Source organism: Narcine bancroftii, chromosome 5 (assembly GCF_036971445.1).
Source record: "Narcine bancroftii isolate sNarBan1 chromosome 5, sNarBan1.hap1, whole genome shotgun sequence".
Taxonomy (NCBI): domain Eukaryota; kingdom Metazoa; phylum Chordata; class Chondrichthyes; order Torpediniformes; family Narcinidae; genus Narcine; species Narcine bancroftii.
In genome coordinates this window covers 85,115,066-85,137,296 of record NC_091473.1, presented here as the reverse complement: position 1 = coordinate 85,137,296, position 22,231 = coordinate 85,115,066, and the positions used below count along the sequence as shown (strand labels likewise).

At 37.5% G+C, this 22,231-nt stretch overlaps 1 protein-coding gene across 1 annotated transcript in view; it reads right to left on the bottom strand.

Annotated features, from left to right (window-relative positions):
- hmcn1 (hemicentin 1) overlaps positions 1 to 22,231 on the bottom strand; it is a 538,964-nt gene that overhangs the window by 321,796 nt on the left and 194,937 nt on the right. The window contains exons 16-19 of the mRNA XM_069942357.1: positions 13,836 to 14,030; positions 12,136 to 12,231; positions 8,245 to 8,372; positions 1,950 to 2,094 (exon numbers count right to left, since the gene is read on the bottom strand). Coding sequence (XP_069798458.1) covers positions 1,950 to 2,094; positions 8,245 to 8,372; positions 12,136 to 12,231; positions 13,836 to 14,030 — 564 coding nt within the window. The remainder of the gene's footprint in view (positions 1 to 1,949; positions 2,095 to 8,244; positions 8,373 to 12,135; positions 12,232 to 13,835; positions 14,031 to 22,231) is intronic.

Sequence of the window (22,231 nt, the reverse complement as noted above, 5' to 3'; positions counted from 1 at the left end):
AATATCAACGGGGAAGTCAGAAGAATATTGCAAACCAGAATATTGCACACTCGACTGTCCACTCCACCAACGAATCAGTCTTCAAGCTCCTTGTTCAATTTCTTAACCACTGCTTTTCCGTCTTACAAGATGATAAATTTAAGCATTCTGCTTATAGTTTTGTACGTCACTATTTGCATATCTGTCCATGGCCTCATATACTATCCTGCAAAATTGGAGAAACAACACTTAATTTTCCAGCTGGGAACTCTCCAGCCGTATGACATTAATGTCAACTTCCCTGGTTTCTGCTAACCTACTCTCCATTCTCCCTCCCTCCTCTTTCTTTGTCTTCTTTCCCTTACCTTTTCACCCCCATCCCTCTCTATTCACCAAGCCATCCCTCCTCTCCCTGCTTGCTGCTGTGTTTTCCCTCCCTTCTCCACCTATTACCTCTAGCCTTGGTGACCACACCTCCCCCCATCCTCCCCCACTACCATTTCATTCAGACGTCTGCTGACTTGTTCCATACCTTGATGAAGGGCTTAAGCCCAAAACATTGGTTTTGTATCTTTATCTTTACTATATAAAATACACTGTTTGACCTGCTGAGTTTCTCCAGCATTGTTTTTACTTCAACCACAGTGTCTACAGACTTCTGTGTTTTACCACTATGTCACCCCCTCTCTTAAAGAGGTAACAGTTGAACATTTACAAAAATCACAACAGAATCAATACAAATTACATTTTACAAATTTTGTTTAAGTTTTTGTGTATATAGCATACATTATGCATTAAGGGAAGCCTTATATATAAAAAATTGGATTTCTAAAAGACATTCAATGAGGTATCACATTAAAGGTCACGACACACATCACATGAGGTTGGGGTATTACTTTGGAATGAAATGTTGGTCTTTATTGTAAATGATATAGAGGATACAGGTCAGAAAGTATTGCTAGTTTATATGAGGCTGGTGAGGCCACAACCAGAGCACAGTTTTGCTCTAAACATTCATGGGAAAAGGCATCGTTTGCACTGGGGATTGAACAGGTTGGAGTTTACAAGAATGAGGAGTAAATTTGCAGAAATTTTGAGAGGAATTTAGAGTGTGGATGCTGAGAGAAAATTATCCCCTGTGGAGAATCAAGAACTAGGGCTCATAGTTTTAGAATAAAGTGGTTGCCCATTTCATACAGAGATTAGGATAAATTTCTTCCCTAAGAGGGTCATGAATCTCAGCAATTCTTCAAACTGTGAAGGTCATCATTAAGTACGCTCAGAGTGAAGTTGACTGACATTCAAATTGGTATTGGAGTTCAGCTATTTAGTATTGAATTCAAGAAACATTTTTTCCTCCACACAAAACACTGGACAAAATGACAAATGTTCCCTCAGTATGTCAAAAGTGAGATCAAGAGATTTTTTTTTATTACTCCAGATTTCACGGTGGTGCAGCAGAGACTAATATATCAAGGTACACATCATCCTTGATTTGGCTGAATGAGAAGGCAGGAGAAGTGGAATGACTTCTTCCCTTTCCAATGTTTCTAAAAATAAAATGGACATTGAGAAGCAAAGGCATTCAAATATTTTTCATTATTCCACGATACATTCATAAATAGCTATAGAAAGTTATAAAAAAGATATAGCTTGACTAAAAGTGCAGAGGAAAGCTTGCCAAAATAAAATCTTCCTTCAAATAGACCATTTTATTGTTGCATGTGGTGGTATACCTGGTAAGTTCATATGTTGAATGGAAATCATTTGCAATTAATTTAGATTATATTTTTGCCATAGCAACAAAAATAATAATGCAGCATCATTTCAAAACATCTGAATTAAAAGGCAGGCAAAGACTATGGTTGGGGATAAAGCCTCTCTCAAATATTTCACAACACATCAACTCCTCGTGCTTCTTCCATTGTAATCATATGATCTCTCAGGAATGGCAACTGAAGAGCACTCACCAAAAATATTCACAACAGTGGTTCTATTGCTTGTTCCAGCTACGTTACTGGCAAGGCATGTATATTTTCCATGATCTTGTAGACGAATCCTTTCAATATGAAGACTTCCATCCCTACGTACAGTCACATACCCATCTGATACCACCTAAAGAAGGGGAGAAAATTTATAGCACTGACATAAAACAAACTCAAGATATCAGATTTCCAAATTCTGTGGAGGGAAACTATTTACTGTCAGAAAATGATTATGATGCACAGAAGGTGGACAAGCAACCAAGGATGACAAATTCGAGAATAACCTTTCATTGCAGGAGTTTTCATTGATGCTTTCCCCTTGCTTTCCCTTTGGCTTTAACCTTACTTGCAAATACAGATAGCCTCTCCTCAGCACGAGCCTTTGGTTCCAGTTCCGAAATGCAATGCTTCCTTTTTAGGGGTCACTGGTGTATCCGGGATATATCTGTCGAGAGAAGGCCTGCTTTCTCCTTCAGATTCTGTTCACTAGCTGTTCATTTTGATAACATCTATTTCAAACTCCCAAATGCCTTTGCAAGTTTCAATTCTGGCTGCAGGATGTTTATGTTCATCTATCCCTCTTTAAATTGTTTCTCAAGTTGGAAAATAATGGTATATGCTGTACTTTCTTTATCCATATTACAATACATAGCAAGGGCCAATTCCTTTAGGAACCACCAAATTAGAATTCCTATTTCCATTAAATATATGGATAGGATTGTATTTGAGCCTGGCCTGTGGCTGCACAAATCGAAGCAATTCCAGACCTTGTTGCCACAGCAATTCCACAAGGTGGTGAGGAAAATAAAGAGCAATCAGACCTGCGGTTACCCTGATGGCTGTTTCCTCAAAGATGAGGTTGATATTAATTGGCAACTTAAATTGATCCTGATAGAAATGGGTGGGAGGAGAATTGAATGTAAGGGTTGGAAAAGGGAGAGGGATTAGGTCCCAGGGATACAATTGAGGGAATGGGATTCTTGTGATTTCTGAGATCCAGCATCAACTCAATGTGTTAAATGCTCTTCTTCTGTCATAGAGATATTTGAGATAGCTAAAATCCCACTGAATAACTTTGAAATGTCCCTGGAACTAAGACATTGAAAAATAGTTTGAAAGAATTAAAATAAGATGAACGTTTTTTAGATGTCAATAATTAATTATTTAGAAACACATTCAAGTCATATAAGTGTCTCTATTAGGTCAATTAAATAATAAACACCAGCCTAACTGACATTCCCAAACCCTATACAGGGACAGGATGACTGAACACTAGCACTAGACTCAGAATGAAATTGGAGAAGATATTCAGTGCCAAAGCAGGGAGTATGGTACACACGCATCCACTTTCACCTCAAACAATTTCACATGGCTATACTTGGTGTTAACATCCGAGAACACTGACTCTCAATAACTATGTGTCAACTATTTTCTGTCAAACATGAGCAAAAGAAGTTTCAGCCCCATTTTTACATTGCATCAATACTAAAAAAAAATAACTTGTTTATTTTGTGACAGTCTTTCCACAACCTGTTCTTAAGTAAAATCCCATTCCTATCACAAATAAATATATTCTTTTCTTGAAAGAGCTCCTAATGCTACAACTCAAGGATCAAGCTAATAACTCATTCCATCAAATTTTACCATTTTTTATGTTTACAAAACAGTGGCCTTTACTGTGTTCTGCAATCATCCTACAGAGATTTGTTTGAAACCAATTAACTTAGCCTTCATTTGAACCCTGGAGGAATGGAATGGCTTTAATTTCTTCATCTTGCTTCAGGTGAAAGTCTCATATTGCAACTACCATGTGGCTTAATATCTTGGCTAAAGGATTAAAAAACAGAGGGAAATTTTCCATTGCTCAGTGCTGCAAATCTGTTTTGTTTTAGGCCACTGGCAGAGAAAATAGGAATAGAGATACCCAATCCCAACAACTCTGTGGCTATTGTGGATTTCTTAAAACTATCTCCAGAATGAATAGGATTTCCTGTTGTAAATAGATGGAGGATGGATTTCTACCAAGATGGGTTTCTAATAGCAGGAAGAGCACTAAAAAAAAGCTGAATTTTTTTTTACTTCACAAACTGCCAAATACACAAGTTTCATTTATACAGTAACAAAGAAAGCTGGTCATGAAGGTGTTGTTTTGAGTAGGCAATGGAATGATCAAAGACTGACAGGCATTTTCATTGGTGAAGCCCTACAACTATGAACAGCACTTTTCTCAATCTGCTCTTCCTGGCATGGATCAAGATCAGCTCATTCAAGTTATGTGTGCTCAGAACCTTAGCTGGATAAAGATTTATTAAAATCCTTGTGTTTTAACTACTCTATGTACTATCTAATTTGGCTATGGTTCAGTGTGGGGGGGGGGGTGGGAGGGAAAACTCAATGAGAAAAAAAAACACGCTTTGTGTTTAATGCAGCCACTAATTACCTAATTGCGAAAGTTGCAGCTCTGCTGTGGAATTTTTGGAGTGTGTTGATCTGAGAACTGTGCCTGGCTCAAAGATCCTTTGTACAGTGACGCACACCCTTTAATTATTCTCATTAGTTCCGGAGCAGAGTGTTCCGTCTGGAAACTGAAACATCTGGCAAAAGCTGCCCCTTGTTGTGCTGCATGCCTCCTGGCCACTGAGCCCTGACGGTGCAGGGCAGCAGTGGAAACATCACAGGCCAGATCCTGGTAGTTTTGCATTTGGAAGAAGTGTAGTGGAAGAAAAGGACTAGCAGAGAGATTATTTTTGGATCATTATGTTATACTGCATGCTTCAGGAATGGAATTAGCATGAGTTGGGTTTTTTTTGTTCTTGCAAAGATTGCTTGCAACCTGAAGAAACCACAGATGAACTCTCATCACATGCACAGATTGAGCTGCCCTTAATCCCAACCAAAATATGAAGCTAATTTCAAAAATATATGTTTTTAACTGGCAATCAAAGTTGCAAGTTTCTTTCACACAACGTGTTGTATGCATTTTTAAAAGACTTTAAATAATAACTCAAAGGTACAGATTACATGATACGTTTTCACATGCGAGAGACCTCTAGCATAGCAAGGCCATTCACAAGGAAGTGGATATTCTCAAGACAGGTGGGATCTTCTTCCTGACATAAAGAACAGCAGTCATTCTCCCACAGAAAGGACCAGATATGGGGAGGCATTGCACTCATGGGCTGGTATTTGTCGAAAAAAAAATAAAGGATCAATGGTGATTAATGTGAAAATAACAAACATTCTCTTCTTTTTATTCATTTTCATGTTGTCTTCTTTGGATGTCTTTCAATGCCCCCATCTGCAAACTCTATTGACTAGTCCAATTACTCATCCAAAAATGGAAAACAATGGATTAATCCTAAACTGCTGCCACAAATATGGTCAATAAAATGTCAAAAAACAAACGTAAATCACCATGAAAAAAGAGCCCATCACCTGGAGATGAATTTTAGGCCATGCCTGTGCTGGCTAAGGTCTCTTTAAAATTTGCAAACTCTGCTTCCAATACACATTCCCAGCCTTGGAATGGATATTCTTCAAATAGTGTCACCCACCTCTAATGCTCCAAAGGACCTCACCCAAACTGTCCACTTCAATCTGTCATGTCCTGGGCACACAACCCCCAAACCTAACATAGTTCAGGTCTAACCTCCTCCAATTTATGCTTCTCTCTCAGCCACTCATTTCTCCATCCCATCATCTTTCATCAACCTATTCTCCTTTGCAAACTACAGTGGTGCACCTTGCAGATAAAAAGGGGCATGTATATTGTATTTATGTACAATACTGCTGCTGGGACCATGCACAAAAAAAACCACCAGCCTGTTTTTAAGTGTTTTTCTTTCTCCCTCAGGCATGATGTGGTTCATAAACCCCAAGCATCACAGGCACACGATTCTTCATTAAATATGTCAGTGAACAAACATTGGAACAAATTTACAGTATCAGAAATGAAAGGATGCACTGCCATAATATTCAATATGACACTACATCGCCAAAAGTGTGCTCTTTTCTCAAATTTCAAGCCTCGAATTATTTTAATGTAACACCAAGATAATGAATTGACAATCATTTTAGAAAGATTTGACGTAAAATTATGGATTACATGGTTTCTTCTGCAAAAGTCACTGACATTGGTCCAAACTATCCAACACTGACTTTTCCCCAATCATTTTAATTTCTCCTAACATTGAATATTATTCTGTTCCCTTTAAAAAAACATTTAGTAGTTTTGTTGACCCAATGTTTCTATCCGACATTGCACACCCTATCAAAATCCTCATAACCTCTTCTTTTATGCATTCATTTATATTCAATATATGCTGAAACATAAGACAATAGCAAAAGTTTCTATATCATTTCTTTATCAACAACAATAGCCACCTTTGAACAAGCATGAGAATTCCATGCAGGTGGGAAACCGGACCCTAATAAGATAAAAAGAGTTGTGGGAATAGGCTGTAGTAAGTTTCAAAGAACAATTGGTTTAAAAAGAAATGTAGGAATAGGTCTCTGGTAAATTTAAAGTAGAGTGGGGAATAGGGTCTCAGTGAGTTTGATAGAGGTGTGGACACAGATCCCTGGCTAGTTTAAAGAGGAATGGAAAACAAGGCCCCAATGAGTTTAAAACATGCATGGGCATATATCCCCAGTGAATTTCAAGGGACAAGGAACAGAGCTCTGGTGAGATTGCAGGAAGTATGGTTATGGGCCCCCAGGGAATTTAAAAGGATTACAAGAAACAATGCTCCACTGTTAGAGGGAGCCAACCAAGCTTACTCTATATATCCTTCATGTCTGTGACACTCTTCCTAAAGTAGAATTCATAAAACTGGGCACTGACAAAATGTATTTCTTCAACTTATCCTCCAAATTAAAAAGTAAAATCCTCTCCCCAGAATAAAATTAATCATATGATAAAATAACTTTTGAAGCTATGCTTTTATACATAATCATTTATTGCTTCTTCCCACCCCCCCCCCCCCCGACTTTCGTCACATTTACATTATTTTTCACGCAACATTCAATCTCTGTCAGTTTATTTGGTTTGTGCTGGAGAGGGACGTTAGAAAAATAATCAGAGCACAAAATCTAGAATTACCAGATGATTTCAGTTGATACAATCCTTTTAGTTGGAAGTGCAGAATATTCTTGCTTGATATTTTGAAGAAATGTTCATCATATCAAGTGTTAACAAAGCCAAAATAAACCTCTCCTGCTTAGAAATTCATCATACACCATTCTGAATGTGTCATAATGCATTATCACTTAGTGCATTGTAAAATGTCCCCAAAATTCATCCCTCACTGAAGTTAGACTGAATTCAATGCCAGAGTACAACATATTCATGTTGTTGTAAGGTGTGTCCTGCACTATTGATGTAGGATGTTTCCAGGAAATAGAAAAGCAAAACAGAAATGAAGATACTGGATCGTTCAAACAAAAACTCAAATACTTAGGACGCTGCAGGTCAGGGACAGTCAACTTTTCAGATTAATAATCCTTCATCAGAACTTCAGGCACTGACTTTCCAGGATTGGATAACTGCCAAAAAAAAAAGTGAATTCCCCAGGGAAAACAAGGTGTGAATATAAATCAAGAAAGTTTCTGGCCTCAAGTTCACCAGATGGCATTTGGGTCATCTCTCATCATATTGTTTATTTTTTAAATCACATTTCTACTTGCAGATAAAAATTTAAAAGGCACTTGTGAGACCTCACTTGGACAGTTTTGAGATTCACATTTAATAAAGGATGTGCTGAAGTTGGAGAGAGTTTCAGGGAGATTCACAAGGATGGTTCTGCAAATGAAAGGATTATCCTATATATTATATTGACAGCTCTAGGCCTGTACTTGCTGGAATTTAGGAGAACATTGGGGGATCTCATTGAAACATGAGGAAAATAGATACAGAAAGGCCATTTCCCATGGTGGAAGAGTCTAGATCAAGAGAGCCTGCTTTGAATAGAGATGTGGAGGAATTCTCAGAGATAGAAAGTGGAAATTTGTCAAACTTGTTGCCATAGACAGTTGTGGAGGCCAGGTCATGAACTGTATTTCAGGCAGAAATTGATAGGTTCTTGATTAGCCAGGGCATCAAAAGTTGTGGGAAGCAGGCCAGACAGTGGAGCTGAGTGGCAGACCATGATTAAATATCGAGGCAGAATTTGATGGGCTGAACAGCCTATTTCTATTCCTTTGTCTTATGGTCTATATCTCAAGCTTACTTTGTCAAGGATAATAAGAGGATGGCCTATTTCTTCTTTCCTGCTCTGCTTACCTTAAAATTATTTTTTATCCAGCGTCGCTCTGGGAGGGGATTTCCAGCCAACAATACACATGGCAAAGTCAGAGGCTGCCCTTCAACGATGTTGACCACAGATGGTCTGATTCCAATCAATGGTTTAACTGGAGGAGTAAAAAGCTGACTTTGTCATGATAACCACCATACTCTTATCAGTAAAAAGACTAACAGAAGAGGGACTGCGGATGCTCGAATCTGGACCAAAGTAAACAATCTGTTGCTTTTTGAATTTAGAAGCTTGAACTGCATCAACAAGAGAAAAAGAATGTTCACCATTTTGGGCCAGAACCCTTCTTCAAGATTAACAGTTATTTCCTGTGTTTCTTGCTCCATTCAGGATGTCCCAAAGTCTTTTGCTGACAACTAAGTATGAAGTGAATTGTATTCATTGATATGCAGGAATATGACACCAAATTTGAGCACAGCATAAATCCAAAAATTGATCAAATCACTGGACAGCAATTTTTTTCAAAGAGATTTACTTCCTGAAAAAAAATTGGGAATTATGATAGACACTTCAAGCTGAACACAAAGATCGTTTCAGATTTGCTGTATCATGTAGGAAATTGGAGAAACATTAAATAAACTTTTATTGAATTTAGCATTTTTAATTGCATAATGATGCTGAGTCACACTCTTTGACTGCACAACAAATGTGAGGAGCCCAGGGTTTATCTTGGTCACCAATTTTACAACCGAAAGAAAGTTCATGGTCTTTCTTAAAAAGTGCAATGATGCTGCGTCTTTGAGCCTTAAGCATGTACTTGTCACATATGTAACAGAATTTATTGCAGTTGTTAAAACATTGATAAGATATTTCTTCTCTATTGAATCTTCCTGAAGACAACAAATGGTACTTTTAAGTGCACCCACTATGCTATGCCTGAAGAACAAGTGCATTGACATCCATTCAATCTATATCAATGTAATGCACAGTATCTGTATATGTGGGTTGCTTTTATAGCCTGTCTACATCTATCCTGACTTAGCAAGCCCAGATCTAAGACAACATTTGCATAGCACTTGCACTGAGTGCATGTCCAGGCAGGGTTTGCTTTGAATGAATAGATGAGCTGGCTTAAAATATGAAAGGAAATCACAAAAATAGATTATATCTAATTAAAAACAGCAATTTAAAGTGATTTTTGTGATCAACAGCCAAAAAATCCATAATATACCCAAAAAGATTCAGGGAGAAAAATCTTCATTGTCCAGTGTAATATATTGAATTCATGATGAGTGAAGGAAAAATATTGCTCAAGATAATGTGGAGAACTCCCTGGCTCATATTTGAAATAAAGTTGCAGGGTCCTTTATATTCAGCTGAGAGCAACTGGAGTGTAATTTTAACAGGATATCAAAAAGTGGGCACCTACAATAATACAGCACTTCATTAGTATTGCACTGAAAGGGGATAGCAGGCAAAATGTGTTCACATCTGCAGAGTGTGGTTTAAACTCACAACTTCCTGATTTAAGTGATATCGAAAAAGGCTTTGTAGCGATTTAGTCCAGGTAGTAGGCAACAATAAACCCACTACCTGGACTAAATCATACAATAAGCCACCCTACTATAAAGAAAAAAGACAATTTCACAATTCGCTTTATATTAGTTCATTTTTAGAGTTGTTAACAACAGTGTTGTTTCCTCATCATCAGTTCACCTCAATTTACTTTGTACAAACCCTGTATTTCCCTCTGAAATAATGTTCTCTTTATCATTTTGTTCACAAACCTCCCATGTTTAATGGCAATAGCAGATCATTATGCCACACTTGTGCTTTCCTGTAATCTGGCATACAAATTTAATCTCACTCACATAGTGGTGCATTAGTGGTCCATCTCTTTGAGATGGTGACAGGTAAAATAGATGGGGGAGAGCCAGTGGATGTGGTGTACCTGGACTTCCAAAAGGCCTTCGATAAGGTCCCGCATAAACGACTGGCTTCCAAAATCAAGGCTCATGGGATTGGGGGAAAAGTATTGATGTGGATTGAGAACTGGCTGGCAGGTAGAAGACAGAGAGTTGGGATAAATGGCTCATTTTCTGAGTGGCAGGCGGTGACCAGTGGGGTACCACAGGGATCTGTTCTGGGACCCCAGCTGTTCACAATTTACATTAATGATCTGGATGAGGGGATTGGATGTAATATCTCCAAATTTGTAGATGACACTAAGCTAGGAGGGGTTGTGTGCACGGAAGAGGGGGTCAGGAAGCTCCAGTGTGATTTGGATAAATTGAGGGACTGGGCAGATACATGGCAAATGCACTACAATGTGGATAAATGTGAGGTTATCCACTTTGGTAATACAAACCGGAGGGCAGATTACTATTTGAATGGCAATAGATTAAGAGATGGGGAAGTGCAGAGAGACCTAGGGGTACTTGTACATCAGTCTCTGAAGGCGAGCATGCAGGTACAGCAGGCGGTTAAAAAGGCAAATGGTATCTTGGCCTTCATATCAAGAGGGTTTGAGTATAGGAACAAGGATACCTTACTGCAGCTGTACAGGGCCTTGGTGAGACCACACCTGGAGTATTGCGTGCAGTTTTGGTCACCTTATCTAAGGAAGGATGTTCTTGCAATGGAGGGAGTGCAGAGGCGATTCACCAGGCTGATACCTGGAATGGCAGGAATGACTTATGAGGAAAGATTGCGCAAATTGGGATTGTACTCGCTGGAGTTTAGAAGATTGAGAGGGGATCTCATAGAGACATATAAAATTCTGGCAGGACTGGACAGAATGGATGCAGATGGGATGTTTCCAATGATGGAAAAATCCAGAACCCGGGGCCATGGTTTGAGGATAATAGGCAAACCATTTAGGACCGAGATGAGGAGGAATTTCTTTACCCAGAAGGTGGTGTATCTGTGGAATTCATTGCCACAGAGGGCAGTAGAGGCAGGTTCATTAAATATATTTAAGAGGGAATTAGATATATTTCTTCAGTATAAGGGTATTAAAGGTTACGAAGGGAAGGCGGGGATGGGGTACTGAACTTTAAGATCAGCCATGATCTTGTTGAATGGCGGAGCAGGCTCGAAGGGTCGAATGACCTACTCCTGCTCCTATCTTCTATGTTTCTATGTTTCTATTAAGAAAGATCATTCAATGTAGGTTAATAAAGAGCTCATTCTTTCATTTGCTTTAGGGAAGTAAATGATGAATTGGTCCAAGGCCACAGGTGTTCTTGAACACTTGTTACCTGTACAACAGCTCAATAACTGAAGGTGGGCAATCTTCTGGTGCGGAGGCAGTGGAGATTGGTTAGTGTCCTATCTATCCTGTAGATTACCATCCTTGCCACAATGCTGCACCTTAGTGGAGATAAAGTGCAGCATTGTGGCAAGAAAGATTGAGAAAAATGTTGCAGCAATGGTAAATAACAGTTTTAAGTGAGGTTTGATCTGTTGCTTTAAACTTGAAGGCATTGAATGGAAAGCTTGAAAGTTGGGTTAGTTTCAGTTGGTCCCTTATCACCATCATGGCCACTATGCCGTAGATTTCTGATTTCAAGTATCAATAAGCCTTCCTTAGAAAATGTGATTTACACAAATGTCATCATCAGGCAATCTGAATATCCCAACATGCTTGTACAACAAAATAAACTCATTTGACACTGGCAATCATATTTAGATTTGATAGCAGAAGCAGACAGTCGTCAAACAATTTCTATTTATGACAAATGAGCTCATGCTGAGATGTTTAAAGTCTTTGGAATAGATATCTCCTAATCATCCACTGTCATATCTCATGGAACAGGCAAAATCAAACATTATAAAAACCCAAACCAACCAGGTAGAAAGCTCTCAAACCTTCTGTCAGAAATGATTATTTTTTTAACTTTTCAGATCTAACCACTTACCCAATCCTGTGACTGTTACTGTCGCTCGAGCCTGAATTTTTCCAAACTGGTTTTGAGCTTCACAGATATATGTGGCTTCATCATCCACCCAAAGATCTGATACAAAGGTATTTATTTTGTTAATAAACTCAATTCCAATAATTTCTATCAGTGGAGGAGAGAAGACCACTTACTTCCCGAGTGCAATGCACAGGAGTGAAATGCTATTTCATTTTAATTGTTAACAATTTTAAGAAAGGATCTTAAAATATATTTATAATAATCAAATCACCATCATAGAACATTTCTCAATTATGCATAAACAACAGTGAATAATCTTGTTGTATATGTTTGCTGAGAAATGCCAGCAGTTTAATATGAAAACCTTATGGGCCGAAAGATTTGGAACTTCATGCAAACACATAAATTTCAATGGTGGACCAGGAACTTGCTGGCATTTGACAAGGCCAAAACCTGAGTACATCTGCTCCAAAATCTATGAACCCACTTGTATGAATGTGGAGAATGCTTCCTGTGGTTACCAGGAAGAAAGGCAAGAATAACTTTTTGTTTTAATAATACTTATTGAGTACGTCGTGCAAAGCTCTGGAACCTTTGCCAATGGATAGAGGATAGAGAATTGTGGGAAAACAGCATATTTAAGCAGCAAAGTGAAGGAGATGAGTCACATTTAACAAGTCTGGGCCATCGGGTCAGAGCCAAATTAATTCATTGGTGCACAGACTTTTTGAAAATAGTTAATGTTCCAGTAGCAAGAGACACAAGGGCTTGCTATTGGCAGCTTGACCTTAATAATCATAAAACAGATAGATTGGAAATTCAAAATAGTTTGCCTTCCAAATGGACAAAATTCACCCAGAGAGCTAATGGTATTCAATAGCTGAATATGTTCTAAGCTGAGAACATTAATTTTAAACTCTAAAGGGATAAAGGGATTTGATGTCATGGATCAGCCAAGATTTTACTGAAACAGAGCAGGCTCAAGGGACTGACTGTCTTCTTACAAGTCTACTGTCTTCTGTTCTTCAGTTTAAAAGCCAATCATAATACACATGGATTAATTTATATTCATAAGTGTACTTTCCCCCACCAAAAAGTAAACAGACAGAAAATGCAGTTTCTAATTCTTGCAGTACAATTTATGTTCTTTATGTGTTCTGCAAGGATATTACTGGTTAGAAAATAAACTGGTGCACAGCAGGCTGATAAACCCTTTCCTCTTGGACAAAATTCTTGAAAGTGGCATCCAAGCATGCTTTGTACACTGCATTTGATGAGCACTTATAGGGATTACTATCTTAGATACCTGGATGATAAACCATGAACTTCATGCATTTCACAGAAAATATCTTCAATTTACGTGTAAATTAAATCAATTTGCACAGGTAAATGACGCCATACAATTCAATGTCAAGGCACAAATATTTAGGCTTTGGATTAATTAAGTTTCATGGAACTCCAGTTGAGACATGAAAGCAAATTTGATAATGACATGAAATGTGAATCAACAAGAGGACAGGATGGTGTGTTACAAATGTTTTCTTTGTGTTTATGCTGCTTTTTGCCTTAGATTCCAGAACCATGAAATTTGTTTAGGTGAGGACCCAATAAACACAGATGTTCATATGCATAGAACTTTAGTTTACCAATGAATGTGGAGAATGCTTATAGATTACAGGTAAAAGGTACTGTTAACTTACTGTTAAAGAAGAGACTTCCTGTTCTCAGTTGGGTCACTAAGCTCACTGCATGGTATCTGGAGAAGATGGACTCTCCATCCTCCCGCTGCCACCTGATGCGGGGTTTGGGGTAACCCTGTGCTTGGCAAGGCAAAGTCAAATTTGAACCAATGTCGATGGAGACATCCAAAGGGGAATGCGAGAAAATAGGTGAAGCTGTGGGAAAAGATGAAACCTGTTAAGAGTTTAAAATTGTTCATATGAATTGTTTTGTTTCAGGAAAGAATCAACATTAAAATTAAAGAGCCATTCTTATCCTGCTTTATTTAAATGGGAATACTAATCAAAAGAGTCAAAAAAATTTATAAATGTACGGCTTGTAAGACAAACAATATAATTTTTCTGTAAAAAAACAATTATTTCATTATGAAATGATTTAATAAATTGGTTAATCCCCTTCGCACTGTTCGCAATGAGCCAGAAAATACGAAAGGCACAGTGGAAGAGGTAAACAAAGCATGAAAAGTTCTAAAAATGCTTTAATGTAATGGGATGCTTTCCTTGGGCTCTCCTTTAGAGGTCTGCACAGCTGTGATTGATTTTAGTTATCCCTTTGTAGGGGCTACTTTCCTTTACCATCACTTGTTGTTGTTATCTATGACTCGTTCCAAGAAATTCGTACTAAAGTCAAGTTGAGCTTTCCAGTGTTTATTAAGCGCTATTAAACATTGTCAGTGTTATTATAAGTTTCTAAATGTTTGCTACAAGGTTTTCAAATGCTGTTAGACGGTCAATAGGAAATGTCGGAACCTTTCTATGGATTCTCCATTTTGCAGAACAACAGAACTAATCCAAAAAATGTTATTTCTTTAACCAGCTATAACCTTGGCTCAAAGACAGCATAAAAATCCACAAAGCCACAAACAGACTGCTTGCGAGCATGAAATATTTTTGTGTAAAATTTTATTTCTCATTTTAAATATATTTACCAATCAACAACCATACAAAATGGCAAGAAAACCCAACCCTCCACCTACTTCCCTTCTGTATGTCCAATTAAATAGAAAAAAAATGAAAAAAAAGAAACAGAAAAATCCCATAATCAGTGCAAACAGTAAAACACAGAGACATGATGGTATCACAATGTTAAAATCTTTATCGAGGTCAGCTGACTAGTCAGTAACGATTGTAACCCTATGGAGGCACGAGTGAGGTACCTATATGTTCTAAATAAGGCTGCCAGATTTTTAGGAAGGTGTTTTAACCCCTCCTAAGACTGAATGTGACCTTTTCAAGTGGAATACAGCTGTTCATTTCTGAAGACCACCCGTCAATGAGAAGATGGGAGTCAGATTTCCATATTACTGCTATACATGTCCTGGTCACACACAAGGCAATTTCTGTGAATTTAACTTTCGACATTAGTTAGCGATCTACCAACACTTGTTAAGTTCCCCCAGAAGACAAAGCTCTGGTTCAACTGGGAAGGTGACTCCTGTGATCTTAGTTAGGAAGTCACGAAGGTCATATCAGAAGGGTTTCACCTTCATGCAGAACCAGGTAGAGGCAGGAAATACATTTTAACTTCTACAGTACCGATCAAAGAAACCTCATGGATATATACAATAATACCAAAACCGAACTACATGTTGATGTACAAAGAAGGAAGAATCAACACATTAGTGCAATTATCAAATTCTGCACTATTGTTAATAAATACAAAATTACACACTGTGCCAATCCTTAAAAGAAAAGTAGAAATCAGAAAAAAGAAAATAGAAAAAAAGAGAAATACTACACCCTCCCCAAAGGAAAAGGAAAAAAAGCAAAAGAGGTAATTCTCCCATATAATGTGACAAAATCATCTGTTTTCGAAAAACATTAATTATATACAGATGAAACATTATGTGATTCATCCAGAGCTTACTTCTCCCTTAAGGGATAAATGTCTTAACATAGACATCACTAGGGATATTGGAGATAGTGGAATTGGAGACCGGAAGGGGTAATCATCAAAGATTAACCCCCATATGTCTTAAATATGGATTCCATCTTCTTAAAAACATGTTGTAACAATTTCTGAGGTTGTAAATAATCATCTCCAGGGGAACACAACTATGCATTCCTGACTTCCAGTGGGTCAGATTCAGTTGGAAATCAGATTTCCAAGTTACGGCTATGCATTTCCTGGCCACCACTAAAGCGAGTTTAACGAATTTCAATTGATATTTCGAGAGCCTCATTTTAGGTCTTATATTTATTAATTTCCTAATAAAAACTATTCTGGCACCTAAGGGTATCGAATTTTGGTGATTTGTTCCAGGAGATTCTCCAAATCTTTCCAGAAGGATCTCATCTTACAGCACGACCAGGTAAAATGCAAAAAGGTCCCTATATCTTGACCACATCGAAAACATAAATTAGATAATTCAGATTTAAATGTATTTAATTTTTGTGGAATATGGTTCAGCTGATGTAAAAAAATATATTGCACTAGCCTATACCTTACATTAATTGTATTGCTCATGCTGTCCCGACACAGGTCAGACGAGCAAAATGGATCAATTTCTATACCCAAATCTGATTCCCATCTTTCTCTTGACTTATCTAGCCCCTGTTTAGGGGCATCCACCTGAAGAAAGAAAATCATTTTTGAGATAAATTTCTTTGTGTTCCCATTTTGAACCAGAGTCTCTATTTCAGTACATTGTGGTAAGGTCAGTGCTAGACCTAATTTATCTCTTAAATAAGATCTTAACTGAAGATAGCAGAAAAAGGATATATTTAAAATTCCAAATTTATTCCTGATTTGTTCAAATGTCATAAATTGACCCTGCTCAAAACAATCTTCGATATATTTGATCCCACTCTGAGACCAAGCTTCTAGAATGTTATTATCAATTGTTAATGGAATTAATTTATTTTGAGCAAGGGGTGTGAGAGGCCCCCCCAACACCAATTTGACCATTGAGTTTATTCCAAATTTTAAAAATATGTTTAAATAAGGGGACATCCTTCGGACTAAGTAATAATTTAGAATTCCGTTTACATAATAAATATTCTACCATCTTCTCACCAACCTTATGCAGTTCCAACTTTTCCCAAGATGACTTGCCTCCTCCATAAAAGAGGGAGGTGGTGAACTTCATTTGGGTTGCTCAAAAATATTTTTTAAAGTCTGGAAGCTTTAATCCTCCCAGTTCATAATTCCAGGTTAATTTATCAATAAACACTCTGGGAAACTTATCCTGCCACAGAAACTTCCTAATACATTTATTTAAATTCTTAAAGAATTGCTGTGGCCCTAAAACAGATAGGTTTTGGAAAATATTTTGTAATTTAGGCAATATACTCATTTTTATATAATTTACCCTTCCAATCAAAGTAAGTGGAAGAGTTATCCATTTATTTAAATTATCCGCAATTTTCTGAAACAAGGGAAGATAATTCAACTTATATAAATTATTTCAGTTATTTACTATCTTAATACCAATATATTTTATCCCATTAAGTGGCCACTTAAATTGAGAGTCTCTTTTAACATGATCATAATTCCCACCCACTTTTATCCTAATTAACTTTATAGCCCGAGAGAGTCCTGAAAAATTCCAATTTAGACTGCAATTTTTGTAATGAACTCATTGGGTCTGTCATCATCAACAAATAGATTAATTTTATGTTCTTCCTAGTTAACGCTGAAGCCTTTTATACCTGGTTCTTGGCAGATAGATTCCGTTAAAGGTTCAATAGCCAGGACAAAAGGGCTGGAGATAATGGACAACTTCGTCTACTAGATCTGGACAATGGGAACACAGATGAGGTTTGACTATTAGTGATTACTTTCATTTTAAGTTCATTATATAGAGCTTTAGCCCAATTAATACATATATCACCAAGTCCAAATTTTTCCAAAACTTTAACTAAATAGTTCCATTCCAGTCTGTTGAAAGCTTTCTCCACATCTGCCAGAGCAATACTCAATTCATTCCTTGTTTGTGCCAGATGAATAATACTGAGCAGTCTACTAACATTGTCCGCAGACTGCCTCTTCTGTACGAAACCCGAATGATCCACATTTATTAATTTAAACAAATATACTGCCAATCTATTTGCCAGAGCTTTAGCAATGATCTTATAGCCTGTATTCAATAATGAGATAGGCCTGTAAGATGATGGTTTCAATGGGTCCCTATCTTGTTTTGGAATCACTGTAATAATTGCAACTGAGAAGAACTCTGGGAGAGTACAGGTTGCAACTGCTCCATAAATAGAAGCATCAATAAATCTTTAAATTTTTTATAAAATTTGGGTGGGAACCCATCTTCTCCAAGGGATTCATTAACTTGCAAGGATAACAATGCTTCCCCTAATTCAACTTGATTAATGGGTGCATTTAAATCCCTCTTCTTCTAGATTCAAATTTGGAAGGTCCAAGTGTGACAGGAAACTCTTTATTTTATTAAAATCCCCCACTGATTGAAAATCAGATAAGTTCATATAAAATTGTTTAAAAGTTTAATTTATGTCCTTTGGTTTATAGGAGACCCCACCTATGTTTGACTTGACTGCGTTTATTGTTCTCAAGGCTTGTTCTGCTTTCAACTGCCAGGAAAGGATCTTGAGACCATTGTTTTCTTGAGTTTCAAGATCTCTTGTCTCTTTTTGTGGTAGATCTCTTTGATTGATGTTATCTGATTGAAATTGAGCAAGAACATCACTTAGTTGTTTTTTCTTTCTCCTGCGATTCAGAAGCAGTCTTTTAAGTCTGAGCATCTACGCTGTTGCCTTTTTCAAACAAGTCCAGGATGAGAAGTAATGGATTAAGTGGGAAACTAAATCCACTTGTCAGACATAATCTGAATAGCATTTGCAGTCTTACTCCTGATTTCAAGGTCCTCATAGGATTTTTTTCTAATTTACCAGAAGTTTGAGGCCACTCATTCTGAAGCTGTAGAAGAAACCAAGGTCCGGACACCCAAATATCTTTTTTCAGAAAAAACTTGACTTTCAAACTTTAGCAGGATTGTTAACCGCATTAACTTATCTCCACTGTATTGGAAGTAAGACTTCATCAACTTCAGTGATTCTGTTAGCCACAAAAGTTCAAAACCTTGTGGTTTTATTGTTGATGCATTTGAGATCAGAGATGTATCAGTCCACAATATGTTAGTTCCATCTGCAACTCTTTTTAACATTGTGTCCATTTTGCTCACCATGGTAGTAGCCATCAACTCCATTCGAGGGATAGAGGCTAGTTTTAATGGAGCCACTTTGCCTTTCACATTGCAAATCCACAATGTACCTGATCCTGGTTATTATGCAGTAACAGGTAACTCACGGTTCTGTAACAGTCTTCATATGCACCGACAAAATGATGCAATTGAACAGATTGCACAGTTCCAAAATTTGTGGGTTTAAAACATTTGTCAATCTTGAAGTCTTCCTGTACAATGGAGTCTTGTATCTCATCATTCCCACCGATGCTTTTCCTACACAAATCTTGCAGAATCTTCTTGGCAGTCAGGACTAATAGTGCCAATATTCTTAGAGGATCATATAACAAACTGACTTTTGATAGAATTCCCCTTCTTGTGAGAGGTCGGTCCTTCAAAATGAATTTGAACTTAAAAACGTCACACTGAACACACCGTTGTACACCTAACACTCTCTCCACAGGAAGGTTGTCATGGTCTAAGTCTAGATTTTTTAATTTCTTTTGCCCTGTCTGCTTTCAGGTATGGCAGCCAACATATGACAACTGTTATTTATTAATTTGACAAGTAGAAAGCCTCCTTGAAACAGATTGCACACAACTCATGATAAAGAGCTCTTACTTTTTCTATAGCTACAGAAATAAGATAGTCATCAACATAGAAGTTATTCCTGATGGTGCTTATAGCTTAAGAGCTAAACTGTTCCATATTGTCCTCAGCACACTTCCTAAGGGCAAAATACGCACAATTTGGTGATGAAGTCACACCAAATAGATACCTTGTCATTCTGCATTACACCATGTTCTGAATGTAGTCTCCATCAGGCCACTAAAGGAATCGTTACAAATCACAGTCTTCCTTCAGTACTTTCACCTGATGGAACATTGGTTCAATGTTTGCAGTGATGACAACAGGTTCTTTACAGCATCCATCAACATACCAGTCAAATCTGGACCCAGTAAGAGCTGGGAATTTAGTGCAATCCCCAAAATGTTGCTCAACTGTCAAATACCACTCAAAAGTTTTTGTTTCTTTTGTGATGCAAAAGTACTATACTTTCCTCCATATCTTTTACTTATCATGTCAGACATGCAGTTGGTGTAATCTGTCTGAAAGGAAGGATATTTCTTGAATCTTCTCTTTAAATTTAGTGTACGTCGTTCAACAACACTTTTATTATCAGATATGCATGATTCCTTTTCCTTCAAAGGTAATCCAATGCAAAAATGATTATTAACCAACTTAGCAGATTTTGGCACCAAATCTAAGAACAGCTGGTCTTCCCTTGAAGGTTCTTGGTCGTCCCTGAGACTTTCAGGGAAGTCATTCTTGAACTGCTGCTCCTACAGCTCATCATGTTTAACAATCGATATCTTGTTGACACTTATAGCCGACTGGTCCTGAACCTTGTTTCTTCCTCCTAATGGTCCATTTAATTGTCCAACCAAGCATAATTTTGACAGCGTAAGTTCCCATACTCTTCATTACATCTAGTGGTTCCAGAGGTTTGGTACATCTGAACTAATCAGCAAATCTATCTCAGAGTTGATTTTACATTAACAAATATTTTTCAAATGTGTCCACAGTTCAATGTCGTTTTCATGTGGGATGTTTTATTTACGCACAGGCATAGTTTTCTGAGTGTATATGCCTGGGAGTTCACAAAAATCGTTACTATCCAGCCCAGTGATCGCTAGGCCCAAAACAATGCTGGCTTCAATGATTTTACCTTGATCTATAGCTCTCAATAGACCTTTTGACCTTCTTCCTTGAAGATTAAGCTCCATGGTGCAAAATGACACAGTGCTTCCTGTGTCAAGAAATGGATAAGTGCTCACTATGGCATTTCCTTTCTTGGCCTTGATTTGCACAGGTACTAGCAAAGGTTTGCAGTGGTTCCCTCCGGACCCAGTAAGACTGTACTGAGGTATCAGCCCTGTTTTCATCTGCTTCTTTTCTTGTTGTTTGTTCCTTTTCTGTCTTCTTCTTTTCCTGGAAGATGTGTAGCATTTTGGGGTGATTTTGACTGCACATATCGCAGCTGAGTCGCTTTTTGCAGTTTTTGCTGAAGTGTCCTTTACACAGACAGCCAAAATATACTTTATTTTCCTTCAGAAAACCAATTTTCACACTATGCTTCTTCTTTTCCAACTGTGCACATTTTTCCAAAGCATGCTTTTCAATACAGAACAACATTTCTTCACACTAAGCAAACTTTCCTTTTCCTTAACTTCTCATCTGCAACTGCCACGGAGGTGGAAAATGTACCTTTTTTTCAATTTTGGTTGAGGATATGATTTGAACCTCTCAACTTCTTTACTTACAGTTTGAGTGCCTTTGATATTTCTATACACAGAATCTGTGACAACATCCACTTGCTCTTCAATGAACTCCACCAAATCCATAAAAGTTTTTTTTTAATCATTTCTGGTATTCAACAACTGAACTTCTCCAGAGTTCTCTCATCCAGTAGGGTAATTTATTTTAAATTATTATCATATTAGTTGACATATCAAGTTCTTCTAGATTGCCGATCTCCATCATGACATTGCCACATCCTCTTTGGAAGAGGGTGTAAGCTTGTAGAACTTTTGTGTCATCGGTTTTGTTGACGACCATGAAAGAGCCTTCTGTATACAAGCTATAGTTATTTTATGCTTGTTGCCAAAATGCTTCTTTAGTGAAGACTTAACCTTTTTGAGACCTTCATTTGGGCACATATAATGGCAACTCCTTACAAATTATTGCGGTTGTCTCCTCATGAACTGTTCTAAATACAGTGGAACCCTGTTATTACATGATAGTTAGGGGTAAAAAAAAAATTGCATTGTGAAAAAAGCAGGGTTACACTAAATTGGGATTTCACTGTGTACAAAATATGTATATATATATAAAAATATATATATATAAATAAATAAATTTATATTTTTATATATATATACATATTTATATATATATATATATATTCATATAAAAATATATATACACATATATATTTATATATACACACACACACACACACACACACACACACATCAATCATGGCAGAAACTCCCCTGTTCATGGCAGCACTCACCCCACCTCCCCGTTCACTGCAGCACTCACCCTGCCCCCCTTCCCTGTTTGTGGTAGCACTCACCACCCCCCCCCCCCCGTTAGCAGCAGCACTCACCACTATGCTACCCCTCACCATTCACAGCAGCA